The 23,647-nt window shown below is 49.5% G+C and overlaps 1 protein-coding gene across 7 annotated transcripts in view; it reads left to right on the top strand.

Annotated features, from left to right (window-relative positions):
- ZNF618 (zinc finger protein 618) overlaps positions 1-23,647 on the top strand; it is a 187,910-nt gene that overhangs the window by 93,633 nt on the left and 70,630 nt on the right. For all 7 annotated transcript variants that reach the window (XM_060101351.1, XM_060101354.1, XM_060101353.1 and 4 more), the window contains exon 2: positions 3,035-3,078. In XM_060101351.1, coding sequence (XP_059957334.1) covers positions 3,035-3,078 — 44 coding nt within the window. The remainder of the gene's footprint in view (positions 1-3,034; positions 3,079-23,647) is intronic.

Raw genomic sequence — 23,647 nt, 5'->3', positions numbered from 1 at the left:
TGCTCATGACCTTCTGACTTGCAGCCCAGGATTCAGATCAGGCCCGGAGACAGGCTGAGAAGACTCCTGGCTCTGCCTCTTGCTCGTCTGCTGTGTAATCTCGTACAAGTCACTCTGTTTTTCTGTGCCTCAGTTTCTTGGGCCCAATTGGCTTATTGCCATTTTGCAGATGAAGAAACTGAGGCCTAGAGAGTGCAGATGAACTGCCAAGGATTATATAACTTGAAAATGGCAGACCCAGGACTTGAACTCAGACTTGTCTGACTCTAAGCCCTGTGCTCTTGAACTTTGGTTTAAATTGAGAATCAGATCAGATTACACTGGGTAAAGGTAAGTTTGTGGTTTGGGATGAATTGCATGAAATTGCTGGTAGTAGACCATTTGGGCCTAGGAGAATGGCAAAGTCAGCTTAATTCAAACAGTAGGGCTTGCTTTGAGATATTTGTGAGGACACAGACAAAGCCGGCCTGGCACCTTAGGGATCTCTACAATGAGAATGGGTGCCCTCAGCACTGTGGCTGGGGGGGGCCCCGAGAGGCTGCCCCCTGTTTTTATGGTGGGTCTGGACTCAGGCCCAGAGGCTGAGATTGACAGGTGCTGTGATATTGACACGTGCTCTCTTGGGCGTCTCTCACTGGTGCCCATTGTCCATCTCTACCCCCCTTCCCATATCTGCTGCTCATCTCTGCCAATAAACGGACATTTCCCACCCTGCAGGGATGAACTCTTCCCTCCAGCCATCTCATTTCCCCAGTTGTACCATCTAGCCTTCTGCAAAAGGATTTGTCTGAACAGCTCTTTGAAATTTTTCAGCATTTTGTCTTTGTTTTATAAAAATGGGTGGAAAACAAAAATGCATGTAGCTACCAGTGATAAGAAGCTCAAATATCATAAACACAGTGAAAGGGAAAATGGGTGGAGATGGTCAGGTGTGCCTAAAAGAGAGACTCTTTTCCCCTACCCAGTCCCATGTTCAGTACGCTTGAACTGGTCAACTCTGTGAAATTGTGAAGGAAAAGGACAAAAAAAAAAAAAAAAAAAAAAAGACAGCATTAAAACAACATTAAAAGTGTGTATAAAATTCTAGAAATACATGCCTGGAGTTCAGTTTGAAAGGCTAGAGATCATTGGGGATTTTACAGTTTTTTTAAGCTCTCTGGGATAGAATTTCCACCTCTACCACTTCTGCCTGTTCTGATATGAGCATTAGAACAACTTCTTCCCATTCGCTTTCTGTACAGTTTGAGGAATGCAAGATGTTGGAAAGAGGCTGTAATTGATTGTGTTCTTTTGCTCCCAGTGAAATGATTTGCACACCATTTTCCGCTTTCTTGTTTCTTCCATGGAAATAATTCACTGGCATCCCATTAACTGCTCCCTCCCAGGCCTCACGTTCCTACCTCCCTGTTGTCCTTCACCTTTCCATTTCCCTCGCGTGGGCAGTGGAGGCTGTGTGTGTTCACCCCATTTCCCGATTGTCCCTCCTGAGTGTTGGAGGGAGATAGAATATTCCAGAGCTGAGGACGGTGGGCATTGGAGTTGACCCAGACCTGGGCTTATAGCCGTGGGATGTTGGATAAATGCCTGAAATTCTTAAATGGGGATATTGTGTATGTGTGTTGGGGAACCCATCAAGAGGATTCGGTGAGAGGCGTTGAATGCCCACACACTGGTGCCGGGTGGGAAGTTAGCTCAGGGAGCGAGTCTGGGGTACCCACAGGGGCCAGGCCATGCATGGGGTGGGAAGTAGGCAAGAATGGGTGGTGGGGACTGTGGTGAACCAGGTATGTCAGCTTTAGCTACGTGTTGCTTTCAGAAGCTGAAATCTGGCTTTCTTGGTGGTGAAATGCCTTTATTTTTATATATTGACTGTTTAAATTGAAGTCCGCCATCTGGTTTTGCCGCCTGCAGCTTCTCGAAAGCACTCATCCAAAGGTAGCTGCTGCTGTTTTTATTGTAGGTCCTCAGTCCTTCATCTGCAATCCTGAAATTCGAAAAGCTTGAAAACAAAAAGATGTTTTGTAACTGGTTAGGCGGCAGAACTTGACCTGAAGGGAGAAGAGGCTAGTGGCCGGTTTCGTTTAGCCCACTTAGGGCTGACTGCATAAGTTTTACTATAGAAGTATCAACGTGCTTGAGTACCAGGGGCTCCCCAGACCCTGCCAGGGTTATTTCAAAATAGAGAACACATGCGCCACATTGCCTTTCTAAAATTGGAAAGGTTCTGAATTTGGAAACACATGTACGCTAGAGTCTTGAACCTGCATTATTCTAACTGTGATTACTATTATTATTAATGTTTTGACAAAGCTGGGGAATGCATCTCCAACCAGGGGAGGTGGAGAACCCAGGCGTTTTTCCCACGTCCTTGGCCTCCTCATCGAGGTCCCCCAGCACTGGCCTAGGAGTCAAGATCCCCGGGTATTTGTCACGCAGTCCTCGTGAGACTTCAGGCAGCTCCTTCCTCTCCCAGGGCCTCCGTCTCTCCATCTGAACCAAAATTTTATGATTTCTGAAAATTTCATTTGGTCAGCCTTATCTTCCCATCACCCAACCTCAAATAAAAGGGATTATGAAGCTGCTCTCTTGCCTCATCCTGCTTGCAGGGTTGGGGGACAGACTATTTTAACATAATAGGATTTTCGCCCCCCAGTTGGTAGGAATAAATCTTCAGCTACTGTTTTATTGGAAATCCCAGCTGGAAATGAAAATGGTGCAATTCAATCTCAGATTTAGTTGGTTACTTACTTTTCACTGAGTCCCCAGGGCTCTGTGGTTGCTGGGTTTGTGTTGGCAGTGGGTGCTCAGTTGGATTTAAAGGGCCAAGCAAATTGGGGTTGGTGGGGGGTTGGCTGTCCTAACTCCCTCTTACCACTGGGGGCAGACTTTTCTAGCCTGGAAGAATGGAGTAGGGCGTTGTGGCTGGCTCACCCCCTCTGAAGGCTGGTGTTTGAGCGGGAGCTTGGTAGGGTACAGTGGGTAGAATCTGTGTTTTCCTCTTGGCTGATCTAGGTGTTCTGGGTTTCTTTTGCAGGCTGACGGAGCCAGTGCAGCTGGAAGGAAAAGCACGGCAAGCAGGTATGCTCCACCTCCCCCGCCGCCTACTGCACACACACACACACACACACCCGCCCCCCGGTCTTCCTCTCCCTGGTTTCACGACTAACAGCTACCTCTCTGTGGTCATCACCTTCCACCTGAAAGGATGAATGGTCCAGGCCAGCTCCCTTTGTTGAGAAGTATCCATACTTCCCTGGAGGATATGAGGTTGTGGGTAGCCCTTTCCAGCCCTCCTGGTGCCCTCTCTGGGCCCCTGTGACTGGAATCTAAGGATGTCTCAGTGCTGAACTGGCCTTGGCCGCTCAAGTTGGGGGACACTTAGGGCAAAGTGCAAGACTGGGCAGAAGGACCTGGGCTTGAATCCCATATCTCGGCTGCTGCGTTGTGAACTCCAGGGACGCCCATCCTAGTCTGGAATTCACCGGTACCGCTTGGGTCCTGCGCTCGTATCCTGAACCCGTCCCTCCAAAGCAGGAGGATGGAATATTCTGCTTAGCCAGACCTCACCCTTGGAGCTGGCAGGAGATGGGGGAGGAGTGGTTACCAAAGCTGGGGGAAGGCGATGCTGGACAGGCCCATGTAGTAGACGTCCACCACCAGGGGCGCAGGCAGGCACTTACTTGGTGTACATGTTAATGCTGCTGCTGCTGCTGCTCGTTAGGTAGAGCGGAGCTGCAGTGGCCAGATGACCTTTATTTAGGGCATTGGAGGCAAGAAGGCAGCAAGGGACAGACTAGAGAGATGGCTCCCCAGGCCACACCCTCAAAATCTAGAACAGCCTCTGGGATTACCTACGGGAGCTGGGTGTGCCAAGCAGAGGAGTTTTCCCTTCAGCACATGGAACACTAGTTCTTCAAATGTTAATAGATTTTTATGGGAAAAAAAGGGGTTCTATGACCAAATAAATTTGAAGGATGGTGAGTTAAACAAAGTCAACAGATTTCTTTGCTGTGGAACTTTTGCAAGCATTTCGTGTGCTAGGGTGTTTGCTTGATAGCATCCGAGAGAGAGAGAGAGAGAGAGAGAGAGAGAAATGACATGTTTCTCAAACTTACTTAACTACAGAACACTCTTATTGAGGTTTATCCCATGGAGCCAGTGTTCTGTGCAAGGTGCTTTGGGAAACCAAGAGCGCAGGAGGGTAAGGGGTTCAGCCCTGTGTTTCAGGGAGATCACTCTGGCCCCCGTTTGCAGGAGATACCAGGCTGGAGGTCAGTGTGTCCCACCCAAGCCATCATGGCCTGGCTTCCACCCACCTCCCCAGTCTCCTCGTGTGTCTCCCCCTTGCTCAGTCTGTTTTAGCTACCCTGACCTTCTCTTATTTATCTAACACTGTAAACCAGGGGTCGCCCATTTTTACCTAGAAAGGGTCAGACAAAGTATTTTACACTTCACAGGCCATAGGTCTCTGTGGCAGCTTCTCAACTCTGCCAGTGTAATTCGCAAGCAGCCATAGATAATACATATATACACAGGTGGTCATAGTTTGCCAACCCCTGGCCTGAGAGCCTTTGCAGCTGCTGTTCCTTTGCCTGGGATGTTCTCTTCCCTGATCTTCCCATGATTCGTGCCCTTTGATCCTTCAGGTCTCAATTCCATCCTCCCCTCTGAGAAGCCTTTTCTGACCCCCTCTGACCCTGCCTGTGTCCCTCGTGGCCTGTTTATGCTCTTCAATTATTCCACATATTTGTGTACTTTTCTCTGCCTCTTGACTGCCAGCTCCAGAGGCAGAGGCCACGTCTGTCTTGTTCACTGCTGTGGGCTAGCCTCCAGCCGTTGCTCAGTGAGTGCTTATGGGATAGGTACACTGAGTGAGAATGGGAGAAGATGCATGATGTAGGAGTCAGGAGTGTGGGCTGGAATGGAGGGCTGCAGGGCTGGGCTTGGGCCTGGGAATCTGGACAGTGACTCACGTGGCCAGCAGCTACCCAGATCCTTTGTGTTTCTCTCCTGGGCCCCTGGTAGTGGAATCTTGTGTAAGAACAGGGTATGAGGCTATGGCCTGCAGGGGAGTGCCTGGAAGAGTGTTCTGGATCTGAATGTCAGGACTGGAAGGGGCCTTGGGCTTTGTCAGCTTCCCCTCCCCGCTCCCAACCCCCTTCATTGGACACATGGTGAAGAAAGGCCCTGCTCAGGGTCATGTGCTGAGTGAGTGGCAGTGTCAGGCCTTGACCCTGCCTAAGGCAGTGCTTTCTCTAGGCGGTGATGCTGTACTCAAGTGAGGGTCTAGCCAGCCTCCCCCACTGCCCTCTCATGTTCATCGAGCACCTGCTAGGTTAGGCCCAGTGCTCTGTGCTAGGGACTCAGGTGGATTAGATGCTAATTTATTCATCCAGCAGATATTTGAGCATCTGCTATGTGGCAGGCACTGTTCAAAGTGCTGGGTCTGCACGAGTGAATGGAGACAAATTGCCCTTCACTCCTCATCACTTGCATGTGGATGTGGTCCTTGCCCTCACTCTCTAACGCATGAATCTCTCCCATACCAGCATCTCTGCCTGATGGTCAGGGGACAGCAGGCGGGTTTCCCCACAGTGCTCATAGGTGCCTGAAGCTCTGTTTTGAGTCTTATCAGCCCAAGGCTGTAGTGAGAGGGAGAAGAGTGCTGCGATAGATAGATTAGAGATGCTTGCCCCGGTCAGGGGAGGCGGGAGGTGGTACGTGTGCCATCTGTTTGCTCTCCCTGATTAACCTAGGTTTGCATACACTCAGTGATGGAGCCCCATGTTATTACCACAGTGCCAGAATATACACCAGGAAGGGCCAGCCCAGACCTTAGGGTGTGACTTGAGATGTAAAGAAAACATTTCTAATAATAATAATAACAGCTACCATTTACTCAGGCTCTGAGCTAAGTGATTTACATTTATTAATTGATGTAATCTTATCACAGCTCTGTGAAGGCTGCGCTTATTATTCCCACTTTACTCTCAGGAAGCTGAGGCCCAGAGAGGTATACAGGCATCAGGCTGCCCAGTTGGAAGTGATCAGTTTACAGAGGTTAGAGGAGCCTGTTAGGGGACCAGGGCTGGGCCATAGGCTGGGGGCTCGTCCAGAAGGCAGGGCCTCCAAAGGAGCTCACAAATGAGTTTATACTGATTCTGTCCTTAAACCTAAGAGAGCATCTTTGAAGGACCAAAGCAGCCTTATCATGGAGTGACCCAGCATTCAGTGTGAGAAGTTAGTTCTGCATTCCAGACGTCTCTGGACGTTTGTCCAGAGAACATTAACATAGTCCTTAGCTGACGCCACTGGTGAATTTGACCCTGGCCTTGGGTTAGATTGGCCAGGTGGGGCTTAGAGTTGTAGATACTTGATGGAACATTAGGCTCATGCAGTTCCTGTTTCAGATGGGGAGACCAAGACCCGAGGCTCCCTGAAGTCAGTTAGGCTGGATGGCCCTGGTCAGGACTGACCTTGAAGGACCTGTGACCCTCTGACCTCCGCTCCCTGCTCCCAGCTGTGCCACACATGCTGTGTTATCACACCAGGGTCTGCTTTCGTCGCAGCGCCTTCCTTTTGGCTCAGAACACCTAATTTTGTTCCTTCTCCAGAGGGCCTCTGGCTAAACCCCAAAACCAACAGCATGGGCTGCTAAGGAATGAGTGTCAAATTGAGGGGGACAAGGAGAGGTGGTGTTTCTGATCTTAGGAAACAACTAACTGTGGTTTGGTTTACGTCCCTGTAACCCAGCCTGGGTCGACTTTATAAGACCGGTGATCGCAGCACTTGAGGTTAATGCTAACCTAGTGTGCAGGTTACAGATCACGTAGCACAACTGCAGCCAAACGTCACTTATTTTAAGAAGCGTGGGAGGCTGCGGGGCCTTAACTGTGGAAAATTCTAAAGGAAACGCAGTTTTCATAATCAAGTAAATGTAGCTACAGGCTTGCTGTAATGAAGAATTATGCCCTTTTTTTTTTTTTTTTTTGTCAGTTGAAGGTTTTCAGAGCTGGAAGGACTCTGTAGATAATCTTGTCCAACCCTTTCATCTGGAGATAAGACAGCCAGGGATAGAAGAAGCTGAGGGACTCACTTGATCACCGGGTGTACCAGTTGCCTAACAAGCGATCAGGATCTTCTAGACAGGGAGATTGGGGTGGGAGGGAAGGTGATAAGACCAAGTCTCATTCATTCATTCCACAAACACTTACTGAGTGCTTACTAAGTGCTAGGGTCTGACCTAGGTTTTGGAAATACAGTGGTGAGCAAAATAGAAATCCCTGGTCTTGTGGAGCTGATGTTCTAGTGGGAGTGGAGGAGACATAATAAATACTGAAAACACATTGTATGCCATTTGGTAAAAAGTGCTGAAGGGGGAAAGCAGGGAGGGGGGTTGGGAGAGTCAGAAGGAGTATTGCATCAGCAAGAAGGTGACATTTGAACAAGGAGCTGAAGGAAATGAGAGACTGAGTCAAGCAGTCATTTGGGGGAAGTGCATTCCAGGCCGAGGGAACAATAGGTGCAAAGGCCCTGGGGCAGGAGCATTCCTGGAGTAACCGCAAGGAGGTTGATGTGACTGCATAGGGCCTTGGAGACTTTTGTCAGGACTTTGGCTTTTACCCTGTGTGAGATGGCAAGCCACCGGGGATTTTGAGCAGAGGAGTGACATGATATGCTTTGGTTTTAAAAGGATCGTTCTGGTTGCCAGGAGGAGAATAAACTGCAGGGGGCAAGATGTTACAAGACATATTGCCGAGGGTTCAGGACAGGCAGGACCTTAGAAGATAGGCTTGGAAGGGAGTTTCCAAAAGGCCCTTTTTTTCAGGCCTGAGGAATCCGTTTCAGCCAAGCATTGTGTAAGTCCTGCATCCAAAATGCACAGGCTCCTGCTTGGTCCTGGTAGAGCCCCAGAGTGGGACAGCATGGTCCCTGTGGCTCCCACTCTCCATGCCTGGTCTGCTGGGCATCTAACTCACCCTCTCTCTGAGCCCAGACTACCTGGGTTCAGATCCTGGCACCATCTACTGCCTGGTTGTGTGACCTTAGACTAGTTACCTGACCTCAGTTTCCTCATCTGTAAAATGGCGATTATATTCATACCTCCCTCATAGTGGTGTTGGTGAGGATAAAGTGCAGTAATAATGCTATGCCTACGCTTAGCACAATGCCTGGCCTATAGTAGGTGCTCAATAAGTGCTTGCTTTTATCACCACCATCACCGTGATGCTGAATTCCATTCCTAGGAGGAGGGAACAGTGGGTGGCAATTGATTTCTTTTTTTTTTTTCCTTTGTTGGAGAGGAAAGATTGCTTTATTCTGGAGGCCAGCAACCTGCGGAGAAGATGGACTCGTATCCAAGAACCAACTACCAAGATTCTGCTTGACCATGAAAGTTTTTAAAGGGAAAAAGGGGAAGTTAATCGCAGTTAATCATTTGGGGAGGGGGGTCAGAGTCTTTTATCTTCCACTGTGTGCAGAGTTTCTTCTGATTGGTGGTGGTGAGGTAACAGGGTGTTGCTCCAGGCATCATACTCAGCCTGAAGGGCTGGGACTCAAACCCAGCCAAAACCCACTGTCTTCCAACTGAGATCACACGCCTGGTTTCAGGACTTAATGAAGCTCAGGTTCTTTGTGTCTCATCACAGAAAGAATTCAGTGAGAGACAAAGTGATAGCTAAGAAGTGGATTTATTTAGAGAGAAACACACTCCACAGACAGAGTGTGGGCCATCTCAGAAGGTGAGAAAAGCACCAGGGTATGGGGTTGTCAGTTTTTATAGGGGTGGGTAATTTCATAGGCTAATGAGTGGGAGGGGTATTCTAGCTATTTTGGGAAGGGGTGGGGATTTCCAGGAATTGGGCCACCGCCCCTTTTTGATCCTTATGGTCGGCCTTGGACCTGTCATGGTGCCTGTGGGTATGTCATTCAGCTTGCTGATGTGTTACAGTGAGCATATACTGAGGCTCAAGGTCTAGTGGAAGTCAACTTGTCCAATTTGTCCGCCATCTTGGACCCATTTGCTTCTAATTAGTTTATGTCATGTCCTCAGGCTATGTCATTTTTTCAGAGGTTGTGCCCTGCCCCCTTCCCTCCTGTTTCATTACCCCCTCAGAGATTTTACTCCCATATTCTTATGGGAATCAGAAGTAAAACAGGAGGGAAGGAGGAGGGCACAACCTGTGAAAGAATGACATAGCCCGAGGACATGACATAAACTGGTTAGAACCAAATGGGTCCAAAATGGCGGACAAATCGATCTCAAAAACAAATACAGGTCACTTACAGGCAAAGAAACTCGTACTATCTGTTATTAGAAGCAGCATCTCAAGAAAACTTTGCAGGGAGAAACCAAATCCAGTCTTGTTTTAGGCCATTCCTAACAAAATCCATTTACCCAACTAATGATCATGCATAACTCTTCAGTTTTTTTCATTCTTCACACCTTTGTTTACTCAGGTAAACAAACAAGTATTATGCTTAACACTGATGACTCTTACATGTCTCTATTAATCAAACCAGCAAGCTTAAGCCACCTTCAATACCAGATATCAGTTTAGTACTGAATATTTTCCAGATGCCATGAACCTGAAATTCATTCTGGCCAGATTATTTTCTACTTCTGAGTATTTATATAAGCGCTTAATTTTTAAAAAGCCAATTAAGTAGAGCTCTTTTACGAATTAATATTTGGCAATACCATACACCTACAACACACATATAGATACATATGAACACACAAACACAGAGGCCTCATAGTTCCCATTCCAAAAATTCAGCCCTGAGTCAGGTACAACATAAAAGCCATCAGTTACAAGGGGTTGGATTCAAATTAGGCTTCTAGCAGATGGAACAAATCAAGGTCACCTATCTAGGTGGCTAAATCCTTTTTACTAGTGTTTGCACAGAAGACACATAAGATTTCTATTTATCCTTGTGACAAGTCAAGTTCTAAATTACTTTTCCCTCTTTTTAAAAAATTTGCACTTAAAAAGATGGCAGTGGGCTTCCCTGGTGGCGCAGTGGTTGAGAGTCCACCTGACAATGTAGGGGACACGGGTTCGTGCCCCGGTCTGGGAAGATCCCACATGCCGTGGAGCGGCTGGGCCCGTGAGCCATGGCCGCTGAGCCTGCGCGTCCTGTCGGGAGCTTGTTCTCCGCAACGGGAGAGGGCACAACAGTGAGAGAGGCCCTCCTACCGCAAAAAAAAAAAAACAAAGATGGCAGAGATAAGTGTTCCTGAGAAGACCAGATAGGACATTTGAGATTGTAAAGGCAAGTTCCTCCTAGGATGACTTTGTTTCCCCTTTGTTTAATACTTACAAGCCTCTTAAGATACCTAGGGAAGGTTTGGGGAGTGGTAAAAGCATTGGTGGGTTTTGGATTATTTTTGGAGTCACTCCTCTGGTCCTGTAAAGACTGCATTTGTAAAACAAGGACAGTTTTGTTTTCTTTTTCAAAGAATTGGGTGGTTACCTCAGTGCTATTGGAGGACTGACATACCCATTCACCTGTATTGGAAAGTTTTACTTTTCCTCATTTAGCTTAGGGGAGAAGGCCTCTTCCAAAATTCCTATCAGGCTCTGAATGTCAGCTATGGTCAGTTTAGTCAGACCAGTGACCTCCTATTTTGGTAATCTACTTACAAACATTTTTGAGGATCTTCCCTAGGTTTAAGAAATTTGTACCTTATATTTAGACACTATATAACCCTTTTTACTTAATAATCGCCAGCTGGATATCTTTGGCCAAGCCTGGAACCTCAGTATTCCACGTTCCAGGGCCTACTAAGGCTTCTATTTTAGCTTCAGATTTTATCTGTTCCTCTTTGCTTTTTATTAGAACCATTTGGTGGTGAGGGTAGTTCCCTTGCCCCTAACTTAGTTACAGATCTCTTCCCATTAAAGGGATGGGACAGTCAGGCACAAACAGAAAGGAATGTAAAAACAGCTGGCCATTGATCTTGCACAAAAGGGGTTCCAGGAAAGTGTGCCCCTGTCTCTTCCCCGACAACCCCATTACGTATTCCTTATGATTGCTAAGGTTTCCAATCCTTTGAGTTAAGACCGAGAAGGCTGCATCAGTGTTTATAAGAAATTCTACCAAGTGGCCTGCCACATCAATGACCACCCGAGGCTCGACATTAGTTATGTAGATGGTATCTCTCGGCAGAGCCATTTTCTGCCTTGGGCCCCTTTAGTCTTCTGACTGCAAAACCATCAATGGCCGAGGGGCCCCCATTGCTCTCTGGCATCTGGAGCATTCCCTCTTCCAATGCCCTCTTCCAATGCCCAAGGGCACAGCGATCAAAATCTTCCCTCCAGTGACCCTTCCACACAGGGTACATTGGCCTTGTATGGGTATCCAAGGGCCTTGTGGTCTGCCAGGGCCAGATTGGCCCAGAAAAGCCGGCTTCCCCTTTGGTGGTCTGTGAGTGGACAAAGCCTCTGCAATCATTTGGGCCTTTTGCATATTTCTCTGGGTGCGTTCAGACCTTTTGGCCATATCCCTATTACTGAAAACCAAATAAACCAATTGGAACAAATCATTTACTGGAGTCTGAGGGCCAGCGGTTGCTTTCTGGATTTTGCGCCTGTTGTCTGGGGCAGACTGGGCTATGAAATGCATAGCCAAAAGGGCCGGTACCTCGGGGGAGGAGGAGTCCATGGCCCTGTAGGGTGGGTCAGTTAAAATGTCCTCTGTGTCCGTCCTAGAGTTATCCCTCCGAGCTACGTACACCTTAAATTCCTTTTGGGTTCCATTGCCTAGACACGAGGCCATGAAAATTTGAACACAGGGTACTTCACTCCATTTTAAATTTCCTAACTCATATTGCGGCCAAACCCGATTACATAACCTACTAAGTCTTTCCCCATTTAATTCCTGTTGTTCACATCTTTCCCAATCCCAGCGTATATGGCCCAGAGGGGTACTGGTTGCGATGGATGCAGCCTGACCCCTTTCAGACAGGCCTGAGGTGAAGTCTCTAACTGCCGAGCTGTCCAAAATTCCACTCTTAAGTCAAAATCCACCGGGCAATTTGGTCAAGATTTGCGCTTACGATTTTAGATGCTATCCCTTCCAAGGTAGTTTCCAAAACAGGTATTATGATCAAAAATTGTGACAAAGAAACGGCACAGAAGATGTCCCCACCGGTGCTGACGAAGAGTGGGAGTTGGTCTATTTGGTCTCAGGACTTAATGAAGCTCAGGTTCTTGATGTCTCATCGCAGAAGGAGTTCAGTAAGAGACAAAGTGATAGGTAAGAAGTGGATTTATTTTAGAGAGAAACACACTCCCCAGACAGAGTGTGGGCCATCTCAGAAGGTGAGAAAGGGCAATTGATTTCTCATAGAGCCTGGACATGGGAGAGAGGCTGGAGGTGAGGATGAGGGTGGGTGGTAGTGGAGCTCGTGTTTGTGGAGGGGCTACCATGATCCACACCCTGTGTCCTGCAGTTTTCACATCTCACTTGCTCCTCCCAGGGGCCATCTGAGGCAGTGATTGGCATCCCTCCTCAGAGAGAACTGAGAAATAGACTCGTTCACCGTCACCCAAATAATCAAATGGCTTTGGGCCTTGCTGAGTCTTGTCCTTTAAGCCAAGATTTTCCACTGGTGGATAGTTTAATCTCATAACCTCATGTGTACGGCTGCATAATTATTTTTAAAATAATATCTTCTTCTTGTTTAGCATTTTGGTTTTCAGCAGGAAAATTAAAGTAGCCCTAAACAAATTAACCTTACTTGCACAAAATTCAATAGTATCAGTAGGCCTGATGCTAGTCAATGACCAGTATGGTATTAGCAGAATGAATTTTTTTTTTTTTTTTTTTTTTTGTGTGCTGTACGTGGGCCTCTCACTGGTGTGGCCTCTCCCGTTGCGGAGCACAGGCTCCGGACGCGCAGACTCAGCAGCCATGGCTCACGGGCCCAGCCGCTCCACAGCATGTGGGATCCTCCCAGGCCGGGGCACGAACCCGTGTCCCCTGCATCGGCAGGCGGACTCTCAACCACTGCGCCACCAGGGAAGCCCTGCATCTTCATCTTGACTCTAGGTTTATGTTTCTGTAATTGGAGCTCATTTGATTTCCAGAAATGTGTGTTCTCACCCTACCAAGCTTGGGCCAAAGTTTGGCTAACAAAAATCATAAATTGCAGGCTGATTCTGAGGGTTCATATACTTGCTCCAAGGGGCCCCGTTGCTTTTCTGGATGGACAGAGTTCACTTTCTGCTTAATCAGTTACTGTTAAGCCTAGCCTCTGCACAAATAGGGCCGATTTTGGAAAATTCAGACATCCTTGGATTTGTCCTCTGGAGACAGCCACAGAAATGCAAACTACAAGTCATATGCCTCAAAATCGGTAAGTCCTTTTTCCAGACGGTACTGCGTTCTTGAGCTTGGGGTGGTCCAGCAAAGGGAAGTGATTGGGATCTCTAGGGAACCTGGGCTCAGTCCACCCACCCAGCTTGAGTTTCCCACCTGTGCTCCTTGAGCAAATTAAGCAAGTTCTCCTTGTGAAGCTGCAGTTACCAGTTCAGAGCATCTGGAAGTCTTGTCTTGTCCTGAAGAAGCACATTCTTGAGAACGGAACCAGGATGATCTGACCTGGTTGCTTCTTGAGCCCCTTAATGACAAGGGCCCTCGATCTGAGAAAGTATCTCGGGAAGCATCCACAGCCTCACTGTCTGTCTGGCTCTGCCAACAGGAGAGAAAAATCCTCACCCCTTGGCTTCCACTTCCTCCAGGTTCGATGCAAACCGCGATGGTTAAGAGCGTGGGGACATCAAACCTACCGTCTTGGTCATGCCCACCTTCCCATCCTGTAGTGAACCTGCCGGCGTGCGTCCCCACCTCTCCCTCCTTTTCATCACTGCTGCGTGTAGGGGGCCGTGCCCTCCACTCCTTTGGTTTTCACAGGGGCTAAACATTCCTTTCCTGCCTTCATTTATGAGTTCTCCACCCATGGCCTAAGAGCTCATCTTTTTCATAGTTGGACCAAACTTTTCACATTTTGCCTGGCGAGTGCTTGGTAAGGACAGGAGAAGAGAACTAACAGTTAATGAGTCCCACTATGTGTGTGGTGCTGTGCTGGGCCCTTATGAACATTTCTGTGCTTTAATCTTTTTTTTTTTTTTTTTTGGCTGCATTGGGTCTTCGTTGCTGTGCCCGGGCTTTCTCTAGTTGCGGTGAGCAGGGGCTACTCTTTGTTGTGGTGCACGGGCCTCTCATAGCGGTGGCTTCTCTTGTTGCGGAGCACAGGCTCTAGGTGTGCAGGCTTCAGTAGTTGTGGCTCGCGGGATCTAGAGCACAGGCTTAGTAGTTGTGGCGCATGGGCTTAGTTGCTCCGCGGCATGTGGGATCTTCCTGGACCAGGGCTCGAACCCGTGTCCCCTGCATTGGCAGGCGGATTCTTCTCTAACCACTGCGCCACCAGGGAAGCCCTGTCCTTTAATCTTCTAAACAACCCTTTGAGGTTAGTGCTTACACGTCAGGAAAGAGAGGTGTGGGCAGGTTAGGAAGCTTGGCAACGGTCCACGCACCTAGTTTATCATCCTCAAACCCCTTGAAGGGCTGGACTGCGTAGCGAGGAGTCTCGTTTGTGTGTCTGGGGACAGCATGCCTCTGGGCAGTGAGGGTCCAGGCCCAGGTGCTCACATTAGGGCATGTGGACAGAGCTGGCTGTGCATTCCAGACCTCAAGTCTGTCATCAGCCCATCTCAAGGACTGGTGGGTGAAGAGCGGAGGGGTGGAGGCCAGATGTAGTGCCAGGATGGGACGAGCACATCGGAGGGACGGCAGAGCTTTCTAAGCAGCTGGGCAGCTCCTGGTATCGGTTGTCAGCGTGGGCAGGATGGAAGGAGAGCAGTCCCATTGTGAAGCTTCTTTACATTTTATTCCGAGAAGGATGGCCAGAGGAGTTGGGCATCAGAGATCGAGGCCAAGTCACAGCCTCAGCAGGAAATACCATTGACGGCAGAAAGGGTGTATTTATCCTGTTTATATGGCCAGCAAGAGAACCTAGGTATGGCCTCCCTCTTCATGGTTGAGTTACCTGCTCTCTGGGGTCTGCGTGGGCCACCACGGGTGCCCCAGAAGATGCAGGACTGTGGACGTGGGCTCCTCTGTGGCCTCCCCTTCCCCACCTGCCTGTCAAGGGCATTCTAAGTGGGTGAGAATTCCTGAGTCTGCAGGGTCCCAAAGTTGTGTAGGGAGGGCCGCGGCAAGGTGGGTCTTCAGAGAGCCGGGCGCATTGCTAGCTATATGTATTGTACCAAGGCCAGACCCATTGGAAGACGAAGGCAGTGCGTCTGTTTAAGATGCTATTAACAGTAATTCTGCTGACCTGGGCCAACCTTCCATGTGCCATGGCACCCTTGAAAGAAGCTCCCAGCTTTCCCCAGAGGGCCCTACCTGCTACATGTCAGAGTTTGTGACTTGACTGCATTGCTCAAGACTCCTGCTTTTCTCTATTTTAGGTTTAAATTAACCAGGGAATTAACTCTTAATATTTAAGTCTTCATGCTGACTTTCTGAGCTGAGGTATTACCCAGCGTTGTGGCTGACTGACACCACACACTGAAGAAAATTAAGTGCCTAAGAATTAACTCAAACGAATGATATATTTATGCATTGTAGGTTATTTTGAACTTCTAGACTGTTAAGAGTTGTTTAATAGGTTATTAGTTTTAATCTGTTAATCTCATCTTTTCTACTTGACTATTTATTAAAATATATCAGTGCTACATGCCAGAAGTAGATCATTCTGAGGGTTATTAAGGCATGGGTGATGGCGTGAAGATTTGAATCATAGGTGGAATCGTAAATACAGCTGCCTTGTTACTGGGGTTTGTGGAAACTGGGGTTTTGCTGTACTTTTTCTCTTTTGGCCCTTCCAGGCTAGTGGTAAAGCTGCAACCTTTGTCCCATTATGATTTCTGTCCTTGTGGCTAAAAACAGGACTCTTTACATCCAAAGGACAGGTGTGAGCACAGCAGCCTTTCTAGGGCACATCAAGGAGAGTTGAATGTCAGCACTGAACACAGAGCCCAAACACCTTTCTCTGTGGCAGAGATGGAGCCCTCCATTCCTTTGTTTTCTTGCATTTCTGTGTTCCTGTTTTTAGCATCTAGCATGTGCCTGTTCGGTCAAGATACTAAGGATACTGTAGGAGACAAGGCAATACACGTGTTCCCCATCTCTTGGAGCTTCCTGTCATTTAGTCATTTATTTGTTCATTCATTCAACAAGTGTTTTTATTACTTTCTCTTCTCTTGAGAAAAAAACAGAAATCATCCAAATGATTAAAAAAGCCCAGGGGGGCTTCCCTGGTGGTGACGCAGTGGTTGAGAGTCCGCCTGCCGATGCAGGGGACGCGGGTTCGTGCCCCGGTCCGGGAAGATCCCACATGCCGCGGAGCTGGGCCCATGAGCCATGGCCGCTGAGCCTACGCGTCCGGAGCCTGTGCTCCGCAACAGGAGAGGCCACAACAGTGAGAGGCCCGCGTATCGCAAAAAAAAAAAAAAAAAAAAGCCCAGGGGTTGGAGTCAGACAGACCTGGTTGAATCCTGCTTCTGTCACTAGAAAGCTGTGTGACCATGAATGAGCAAGTCACTGTTTCTCCAATCCTCAGTTTTCTTATCTGTAGAGCAAAACTACCTGCTGTGTAAGGCATTGTGAAGAGCAGGGACAGTGCATGCATGTGGCCTGAAGCAGCGCCGTGGCTGGCCCGTCCTGGCCACTTGGTATGGCACAGCTGTCCTGTCCTCACTCACCCTGTTGTTGGCACCATTGCCACCGGCATCTCTTCCACCCCGCATGCTGGCATTTTTGCACCTGCCGTTTTCGGTTTGTATCGTTCAGCAGACGTTAGCCGACATCAGCCAGGGGCTAGGCACAGGGATACACAAAGCAGTGGGCTAGAGCCCTTACCTCTGAAGGTCTCCCAGGACCACATGGAATTGGCAGGCAGATTCGGATCTGGGACCTGTTAGAAGCAGAGGGGGCATTCCCAGAGCCACTGGTGGAGGCTGCAGGCTCCCTGGCAGTTGTCACCCTGAGACAGGGTGTCAGTACCCCATGCCTGCCTGAGGGCCCGAATCTGCTAATGGAAGATATAACGGTGACCCTGCATCTTCAAGAGCTGAGGTCATTATGTAATATCAGATCATCACCTTGTCCACCTTGAACTTACATGTTATATGTCACTAGTATCTCAGTAAAGCTGGAGGAGAAGAGTTGGTGTTAGAGCATTACCAAGGCTGCTGGATTTTGGCAGTTTCGAAAGTAGGAAGAGTCTGTTACATTTAAGAAAATTTCCATTGGAAAGGGTGGAGAGAAGACTGTGACGCTTCAGGAATAAGCTTCACTTATTCGGAACGTTGGCTCCTGTGAAACGTCCTCAGCCCATGTTGTACCGAGGGCCAGATGGGTGGGACATTGCTGCCTTCAGTCCTGGGTACCAGCTGAAGCAGTTCAACCATCGACAGTTCTTTTGTGGGGTGGGTAGAGGGAGACGCCTCAAGGGCCACAATGGCATTGACCTTTGCAGGGATCCTTCTTGGCTCCTTCAGTGAACAGGTGCTTATTGATCCCCTCCCCGATGCCAGGCGCTGCCGTAGGTGCTGGCATGGGACAGTGAACCGAGGAGACAAAGTCCCCGTCCTCTTGTAGCTGTCATTCTACTTGGGGAGACAGCGAAGAGGATGAGGAGTAACAAGCATGTTACATGAATGGAGGGTAAATGCTGAGCAGAAGGCGTGGAGCTGGGAAGGGATGTGGAGTGTGGAAGCTGGGGTGCAGCGGAGACGGCTGATGTTTTTGGATCAGGTGGCCACGGATCTCTCTGCCAGCACTGGGATGTTTGAGTAGAGACCTGGGGGAGTGGAGAACTCACTGTGGGGACATCTGGGGAGGAGGGCAGAGCATTTCAGGCCTGAGGCAGGAGCTTGTCCTCGTGCTCAGGGGACAGCGAGCAGGCTGGTGGGGCCAGCGAGGAGGGCACGAGAGGGGCGGTGTGAGCAGATGCGGTCTGCGGGCGCGTGGGGCGTGTCACAGAGAGCCCTGCGGGCCGGGGCGAGGACTCTGGCTGCTGCGCTGAGTGAGACACGGAACACTAAATGAGTGCTGGGCTGAGGAGTGACACGAGCTGGCCTAGCTGAGTAGGATGGCTCTGGCTGCTGTGTTGAACGTCAGTTTTGGGGCATTGGGCCAGGATAGGACCAGGGAGACGGGCTGTGAGAATACTACGGCAAGACAGGAGAGAGCGGAAGGCGGCGTGGACGAGAGTGGTGGCCGTGGGGTGGTAAGGAGTGGTCAGGTTCTGGGCATATTTTGAAGCTGGGGTTGATAGGATTTGCTGATATATTGCTTCGGAGACAGTGAGAGGGAAGAGACAAGGAGGATACCCAGAGTCTGGGTCTGAGGAGCTGGAGGGACAGAATTATACTAACCGAAGTGGAGAAGACTGCCGCTATCTCATGACAGTGTCTTAGGCTGCGGGGTTTAGCGGGAAGAGCACTGGGATAGGAGTCAGAAGAATTGTTTTCCTGACTTGGGGGAAGGGGTGTAGCCGCAGCTCAGTTTGGACCTGTAAATATGGGTGCGTGTTAGCCGTCCAGGTGGAAGTATCCAGAGGGTAGTTGTCATGCAGGTCTGGAGCTCGGGGTGGCGGGGGGAGGTCCAGGTTGGAGATATGATTTGGGATTTATCATCACATAGTTAATATTTAAAGGCATGAATCTAGGGGAGATCATGTAGGAAGTGAGTATGGATAAAAATAGAAGAGGCTCAGGCTTCCCTGGTGGCACAGTGGTTGAGAGTCCGCCTGCCGATGCAGGGGACATGGGTTCGTGCCCCGGTCCGGGAAGATCCCACATGCCGTGGAGCAGCTGGGCCCGTGAGCCATGGCCGCTGAGCCTGTGCGTCCGGAGCCTGTGCTCCGCAACGGGAGAGGCCACAACAGTGAGAGGCCCGCGTACTGCAAAATAAAGAAACAAACAAACAAATAAATAAACAAACAAATAAATATATATATATATATATATATTTAATAGAAGAGGCTCTAGAACTGATCCTTGGGGCAGGTTGACATATAAGGGTTGGGTTTGGAAGGTGGCAGGCCCACCGGGCAGGCCCAGAGCTTAGTGAGGAAAGGGTTGGAGGAGGAGAGAGGGGAGCTCGTTTGAGGCTGCTGACAGAGGACGAACTCAGTGAGGACCCAGCAGGGACTGTTGGATCTAGGAGAATGGAGGTCCCAGTAGGCCTTGGAAAGAACGGCTCTGGTGGAACGGGGGAGGCACAAACCTCATTGGACCTAGAAAGCATTGCCAAGGAGGAGCCTGCCAGCATCTACGAATGCTAATCATTTGTACTCAGATCATTGGTAGGTGGGCAGCTGGGTAGAGCTGGAGGCCTAGGTCAGTGGTCAGCCTCTGCAGCAGGGTAAGCACGGCCCCTGAAATCATGGCTGGATGTGTGTTCATTCATTTAACACCCCATGTATCCATGCATTCATGAAGAGTGTATTTAAGCTCACCTTGAGGGCAGTTAACCCTCATTCGTAATGCTTGGAGTCTTTTTTTTTTTTGCGGTACGCGGGCCTCTCACTGTTGTGGCCTCTCCCGTTGCGGAGCACAGGCTCCAGACGTGCAGGCTCAGCGGCCATGGCTCACGGGCCCAGCCGCTCCACGGCATGTGGGATCTTCCCGGACCGGGGCACGAACCCGTGTCCCCTGCATCGGCAGGCGGACTCTCAACCACTGCTCCACCAGGGAAGCTCTGTTTGGAGTCTTTTAACGATGTTTTATTCTAGAGGGAGTTAACCAAGTCATTGCTTACACACTGTGATTGGAGATTTACCCCCCCCCCCGACCTTAACATTGTTTCAGGTGGCTAAAGTACTAGAGTAAAGAAGCAGTGGCCTTTGGAGGAGGTGGAGTGGCCCTCAGGCTGAGTCTTAGAGCACAGACAGATGCCCTGCTCCCCATCCTATGCGAGGAGGCATGCACACTTTCGGGGTAGAGGTCTGGCCTCCACCAGAGCCTTCGACATCTCAGACTTTAGCTTACTTGTCGTCAGATGGGAAAACCGAGTCAAGCAGGGGTGGGACCGAAGTCCAGTGTGCTGAGGACGTCTCATTACTACTGTGACTTGGTAGAACTTGAAGCATTAGCATTTTTGGTGGGATGATGTAGAAACTGTATTCAGAGAGAATGTTGTCTGACTCCCGGGCACTGGGCATCACTGGGACTCTTCCTTCAACATGGCCAGAAATGGGATTTGTCTTTGAGCCCCCAGTCCACTGAGAAGTTGTTTGGTTGTGTTGTCTTGGGCTGCAGGGCTCAGTGGGAACGGCCCCAGGATAGGAGTCACAAGAGTTGTTCAGACAAGCTTGTGGCTGGAAGTCTTGTGCCCTTGGGCATGCCGTTCATTCACCGTGTTGACTGAGTTCATACCGTGCCACAGGGCCCAGGCTAGGGCTGGATGTGGATGGGGACGGAACAGACACAGGCCCTGTCCTCTGTTCTGGTTCCCCGTCTGGCCATAGGGTGTTTGTGAGCGCCAGATGTGACGGGGTGAGTATAAGCACCGAACCATCTGGTAAGACCCAGAGGAAGAGCTTTGTTTCTGAAACTTCCCCCAGGCAGGCTCTGCGGGCACATTGGACTGGCCATATCAGATTCAGTCCCAGGGATGAGTAAGGACGAAGCAAAAGAAAACTTTGGGGGGGTGGGTGGAGGTCAGTGGTTTGCAAAGTTAACTGCTTCGGAGGTATTTCTTCCAATTTAGTCACACCTAGTGTATTAGTTTCCTGTGGCTGGTGTAACAAATTACCACAAACTAGGTAGCTTAAGACAAAAGAAATTTGATCTCACAGTTCTGGAGGCCAGAAGTCTGAAATCAAGGTCTTGGGCCAGGCTCACACGCCGTCCGGAGGCTCTGGGGAGATCTGCTCTTTGCCTCTTCAGCTTTGGGTGGCTACAGCATTCCTTGGCTTGTAGAGCCGCATGGCTCCAGTCTGTGGCCATGCGGCCTCCTCTTCTCTGTATTGTCTGTAAATCTCCCACATGCCTCTTATGAGGACACTTGTCATTGCATATAGGGCCCACCCAGATAATCTAGAATGATCTCATCTCAAGATCCTTAAATGAATTACATCTACAAAGAGCCTCTTTTCAAATGAGCTTGCGTTCACAGGTTCTGGAGATTAGGTCGTAGGCCTGTCTTTCAGGGGAGCGGCCATTTACCACCTACTAAAAGTAAAGCTGTAGGTATCAAAGACGGAGAAAGTAGGGGTTCTTGGAGGTCTAGTCACCACCACCCTGTTATTCAGGCCTCATGGGTGCTTCTGGGCCTTTGCTCTGGAAACCCTAGGCCTTTAAGTAAAACACTTTGAGAACCACTGCCTTAGTGAAAGGCCAGGGCTGTTAGGAAATTCCTTGGGCAGGGACCCACTTGGTCTGGATTCTCTCCTGGCATTCTGGGATGAGCAGTAACCAGTGACCACAGACATCATGTGCTCACTGAGAAATATCCTTTTAGTGCCTGACATTGGATTTTATGTTGAAGCATGACTCGGGTTAAATATAAAATTCATAGCATATCTTGAGCAACTATTTTGTAGTTATCTCTATATAAATCTATTTTACAGTGACACAAATAGAATAGATTATGGAGTGTCAGCATGTAGATAGATTCCAAGTGCTTTTTCACTAATATACCTAATGATTCGTGCTGAGAATATCCATGGGCTCCACTGTACATTTAAATGGATATAATTAAAATAATGAGCTCTATTTTAAAAAATGATACATGAAAAAAATTTTTTTAAAGAAGTTAGAAGGAGCTGCACCACTAATTCACAGTGATATAAGTACTTCTGCAATTCCATTGTTATTAGGATGCCTAATTAAATGTAAAGCATCCGAGAAAAGCAACATTTGGGCTTGTAAATCTAAAGTGTGAAGCTGGGGGAAGAGAAGTCCCCCGTGTTCTCAGTGCAGCGAGGGCTCAGAGGTGTCACCTGTAAGAGAGTGGATGGTTGTGTGCGGTTGTGCTTGTGGGCAAGAGGGTGTGAGAGTCACCTGTGTGAGTCACCTGTGCAAGGCAGACGGGGCATTCAGAGACAGGGTCTAACGCCATCTCGAGCAAACAGGGAAGGCTTCCCAGAGGCAGGGATGTCATCATAATGGCAGCTGCCATCCAAGGAGATCCACTCTGTACAGCTCTCTGGCTCCCCTCCCGCCCCGCGCTGGCAAGGATCACAGTCCCCCTTTAGCAGACAAGGAAACAGACTCAGAGAGGGGACTCTCTGGCCAGAGGTTGCAGGGTTTGTGACACCCAACCTGTCAGACTCCAACAGCTCCTCCCTCCCACCAGGATGGCAGATGCTAATGAGGTCCTTGAGGGCGGGAAGGGACCCTAGGTCCGTTAAGACTGGATGGTCAAGCGCTCACAGGCCCGGTGGGGAGGGCGTTCTGGGCAGGGAGCTGTTCTATGTCCTTCCCATCCTGTGACGTCAGCTGTGGGGAACACTGACAGGGTTCACACCTCAGCTCTGGTGGGCCTCTCTGCGGGCCCTGGGAAGCCCATCTGCCCTGAACTTGGGGCCTAGCCCCTTGTGCAGCCGGGGTCGGGACCAGCCAGGGCCAAGCCAGGGAGCGTCCTCAGCTGCCTGCCTGTCCAGCAGCCCCTGGGACCTGTGGGCTGTGTTCTTGCCAGGCTGGCATGGAGGGTCGGACAGGGTCCCTGAGTCCTATCTCTGTGCTCAGCGAGTCTCAGGGTGGGCAGGACTGGCCAGTTGTAGCACCCACGTGGTCTCAGCTAGGGAATAGGGATTTCAGCAACTGCTATCACCAGTTTCCCTCAGCACTAGCATCTCCAATCTAGGAGTCACTCTAGACAGTGTTCTAGTTGTACATTTTTGCAGTTGGTCCTCACGAGGCCCTTTGAGTTAGTGTGGGGCTCCCTGCCTCACTAGTGCGGAAACAGGCTCAGAGAGGGTCAGGGCCCACTCGGGGTTCCAAGCTGGCATGACAGTGCTGCGTTTTAAACCCCACTGGTTTACTTCCACAGCCCCTGCACTAAAATCTATGCGTGTAAGACTCTTCCCCTGCGTTCCCTCGTTCTCTGAACACTTCTTTCCCCTGCCCCCCATATAGACGATAGGTACCCCAGAACATCTCCACTGGGGCCACCGTTCTAGGTCCCTTGCAGACATTGCCTTGTGTCTGCATCACAGTGCTGTGGGGTAGGTGCCGTGTTTATCCCCATCGTATGGGTGTGAAGACTGAGGCTCGGGGGTGAAGTCACTTCTGCAGGAACCCACAACTTGAGAGAGTGGCAGTTCTGAGATTTGGCTCTGGGATGATCCAAATTCACAAGCCAGTGCTCCTTCCATCTCAGTTCCTCGCATCTCCTTCCCGCTGGGCCATCAGGCAGCCTCTGCTCCCTCTTCGTGGTTTGCAGACAGCCTCCTCTCTGTGTCCTCACATGGTAGAGAAATAGCGGGAAAGAGATCTCTCTCCTTCTAAGGCCACAGTCCTATCAGATAAGGGCCCTACTGTTCTGATCGTGTTTAATCTTAATTACGTCCTGAAGGCCCTATCTCCAGATACGGTCACGTTGGGTATTAGGACTTCACCAC

The sequence above is a fragment of the Mesoplodon densirostris genome, chromosome 6 (genome assembly GCF_025265405.1).
Source record: "Mesoplodon densirostris isolate mMesDen1 chromosome 6, mMesDen1 primary haplotype, whole genome shotgun sequence".
Classification (NCBI taxonomy): Eukaryota; Metazoa; Chordata; class Mammalia; order Artiodactyla; family Ziphiidae; genus Mesoplodon; species Mesoplodon densirostris.
This window is presented reverse-complemented; position numbering and strand designations above follow the sequence as displayed.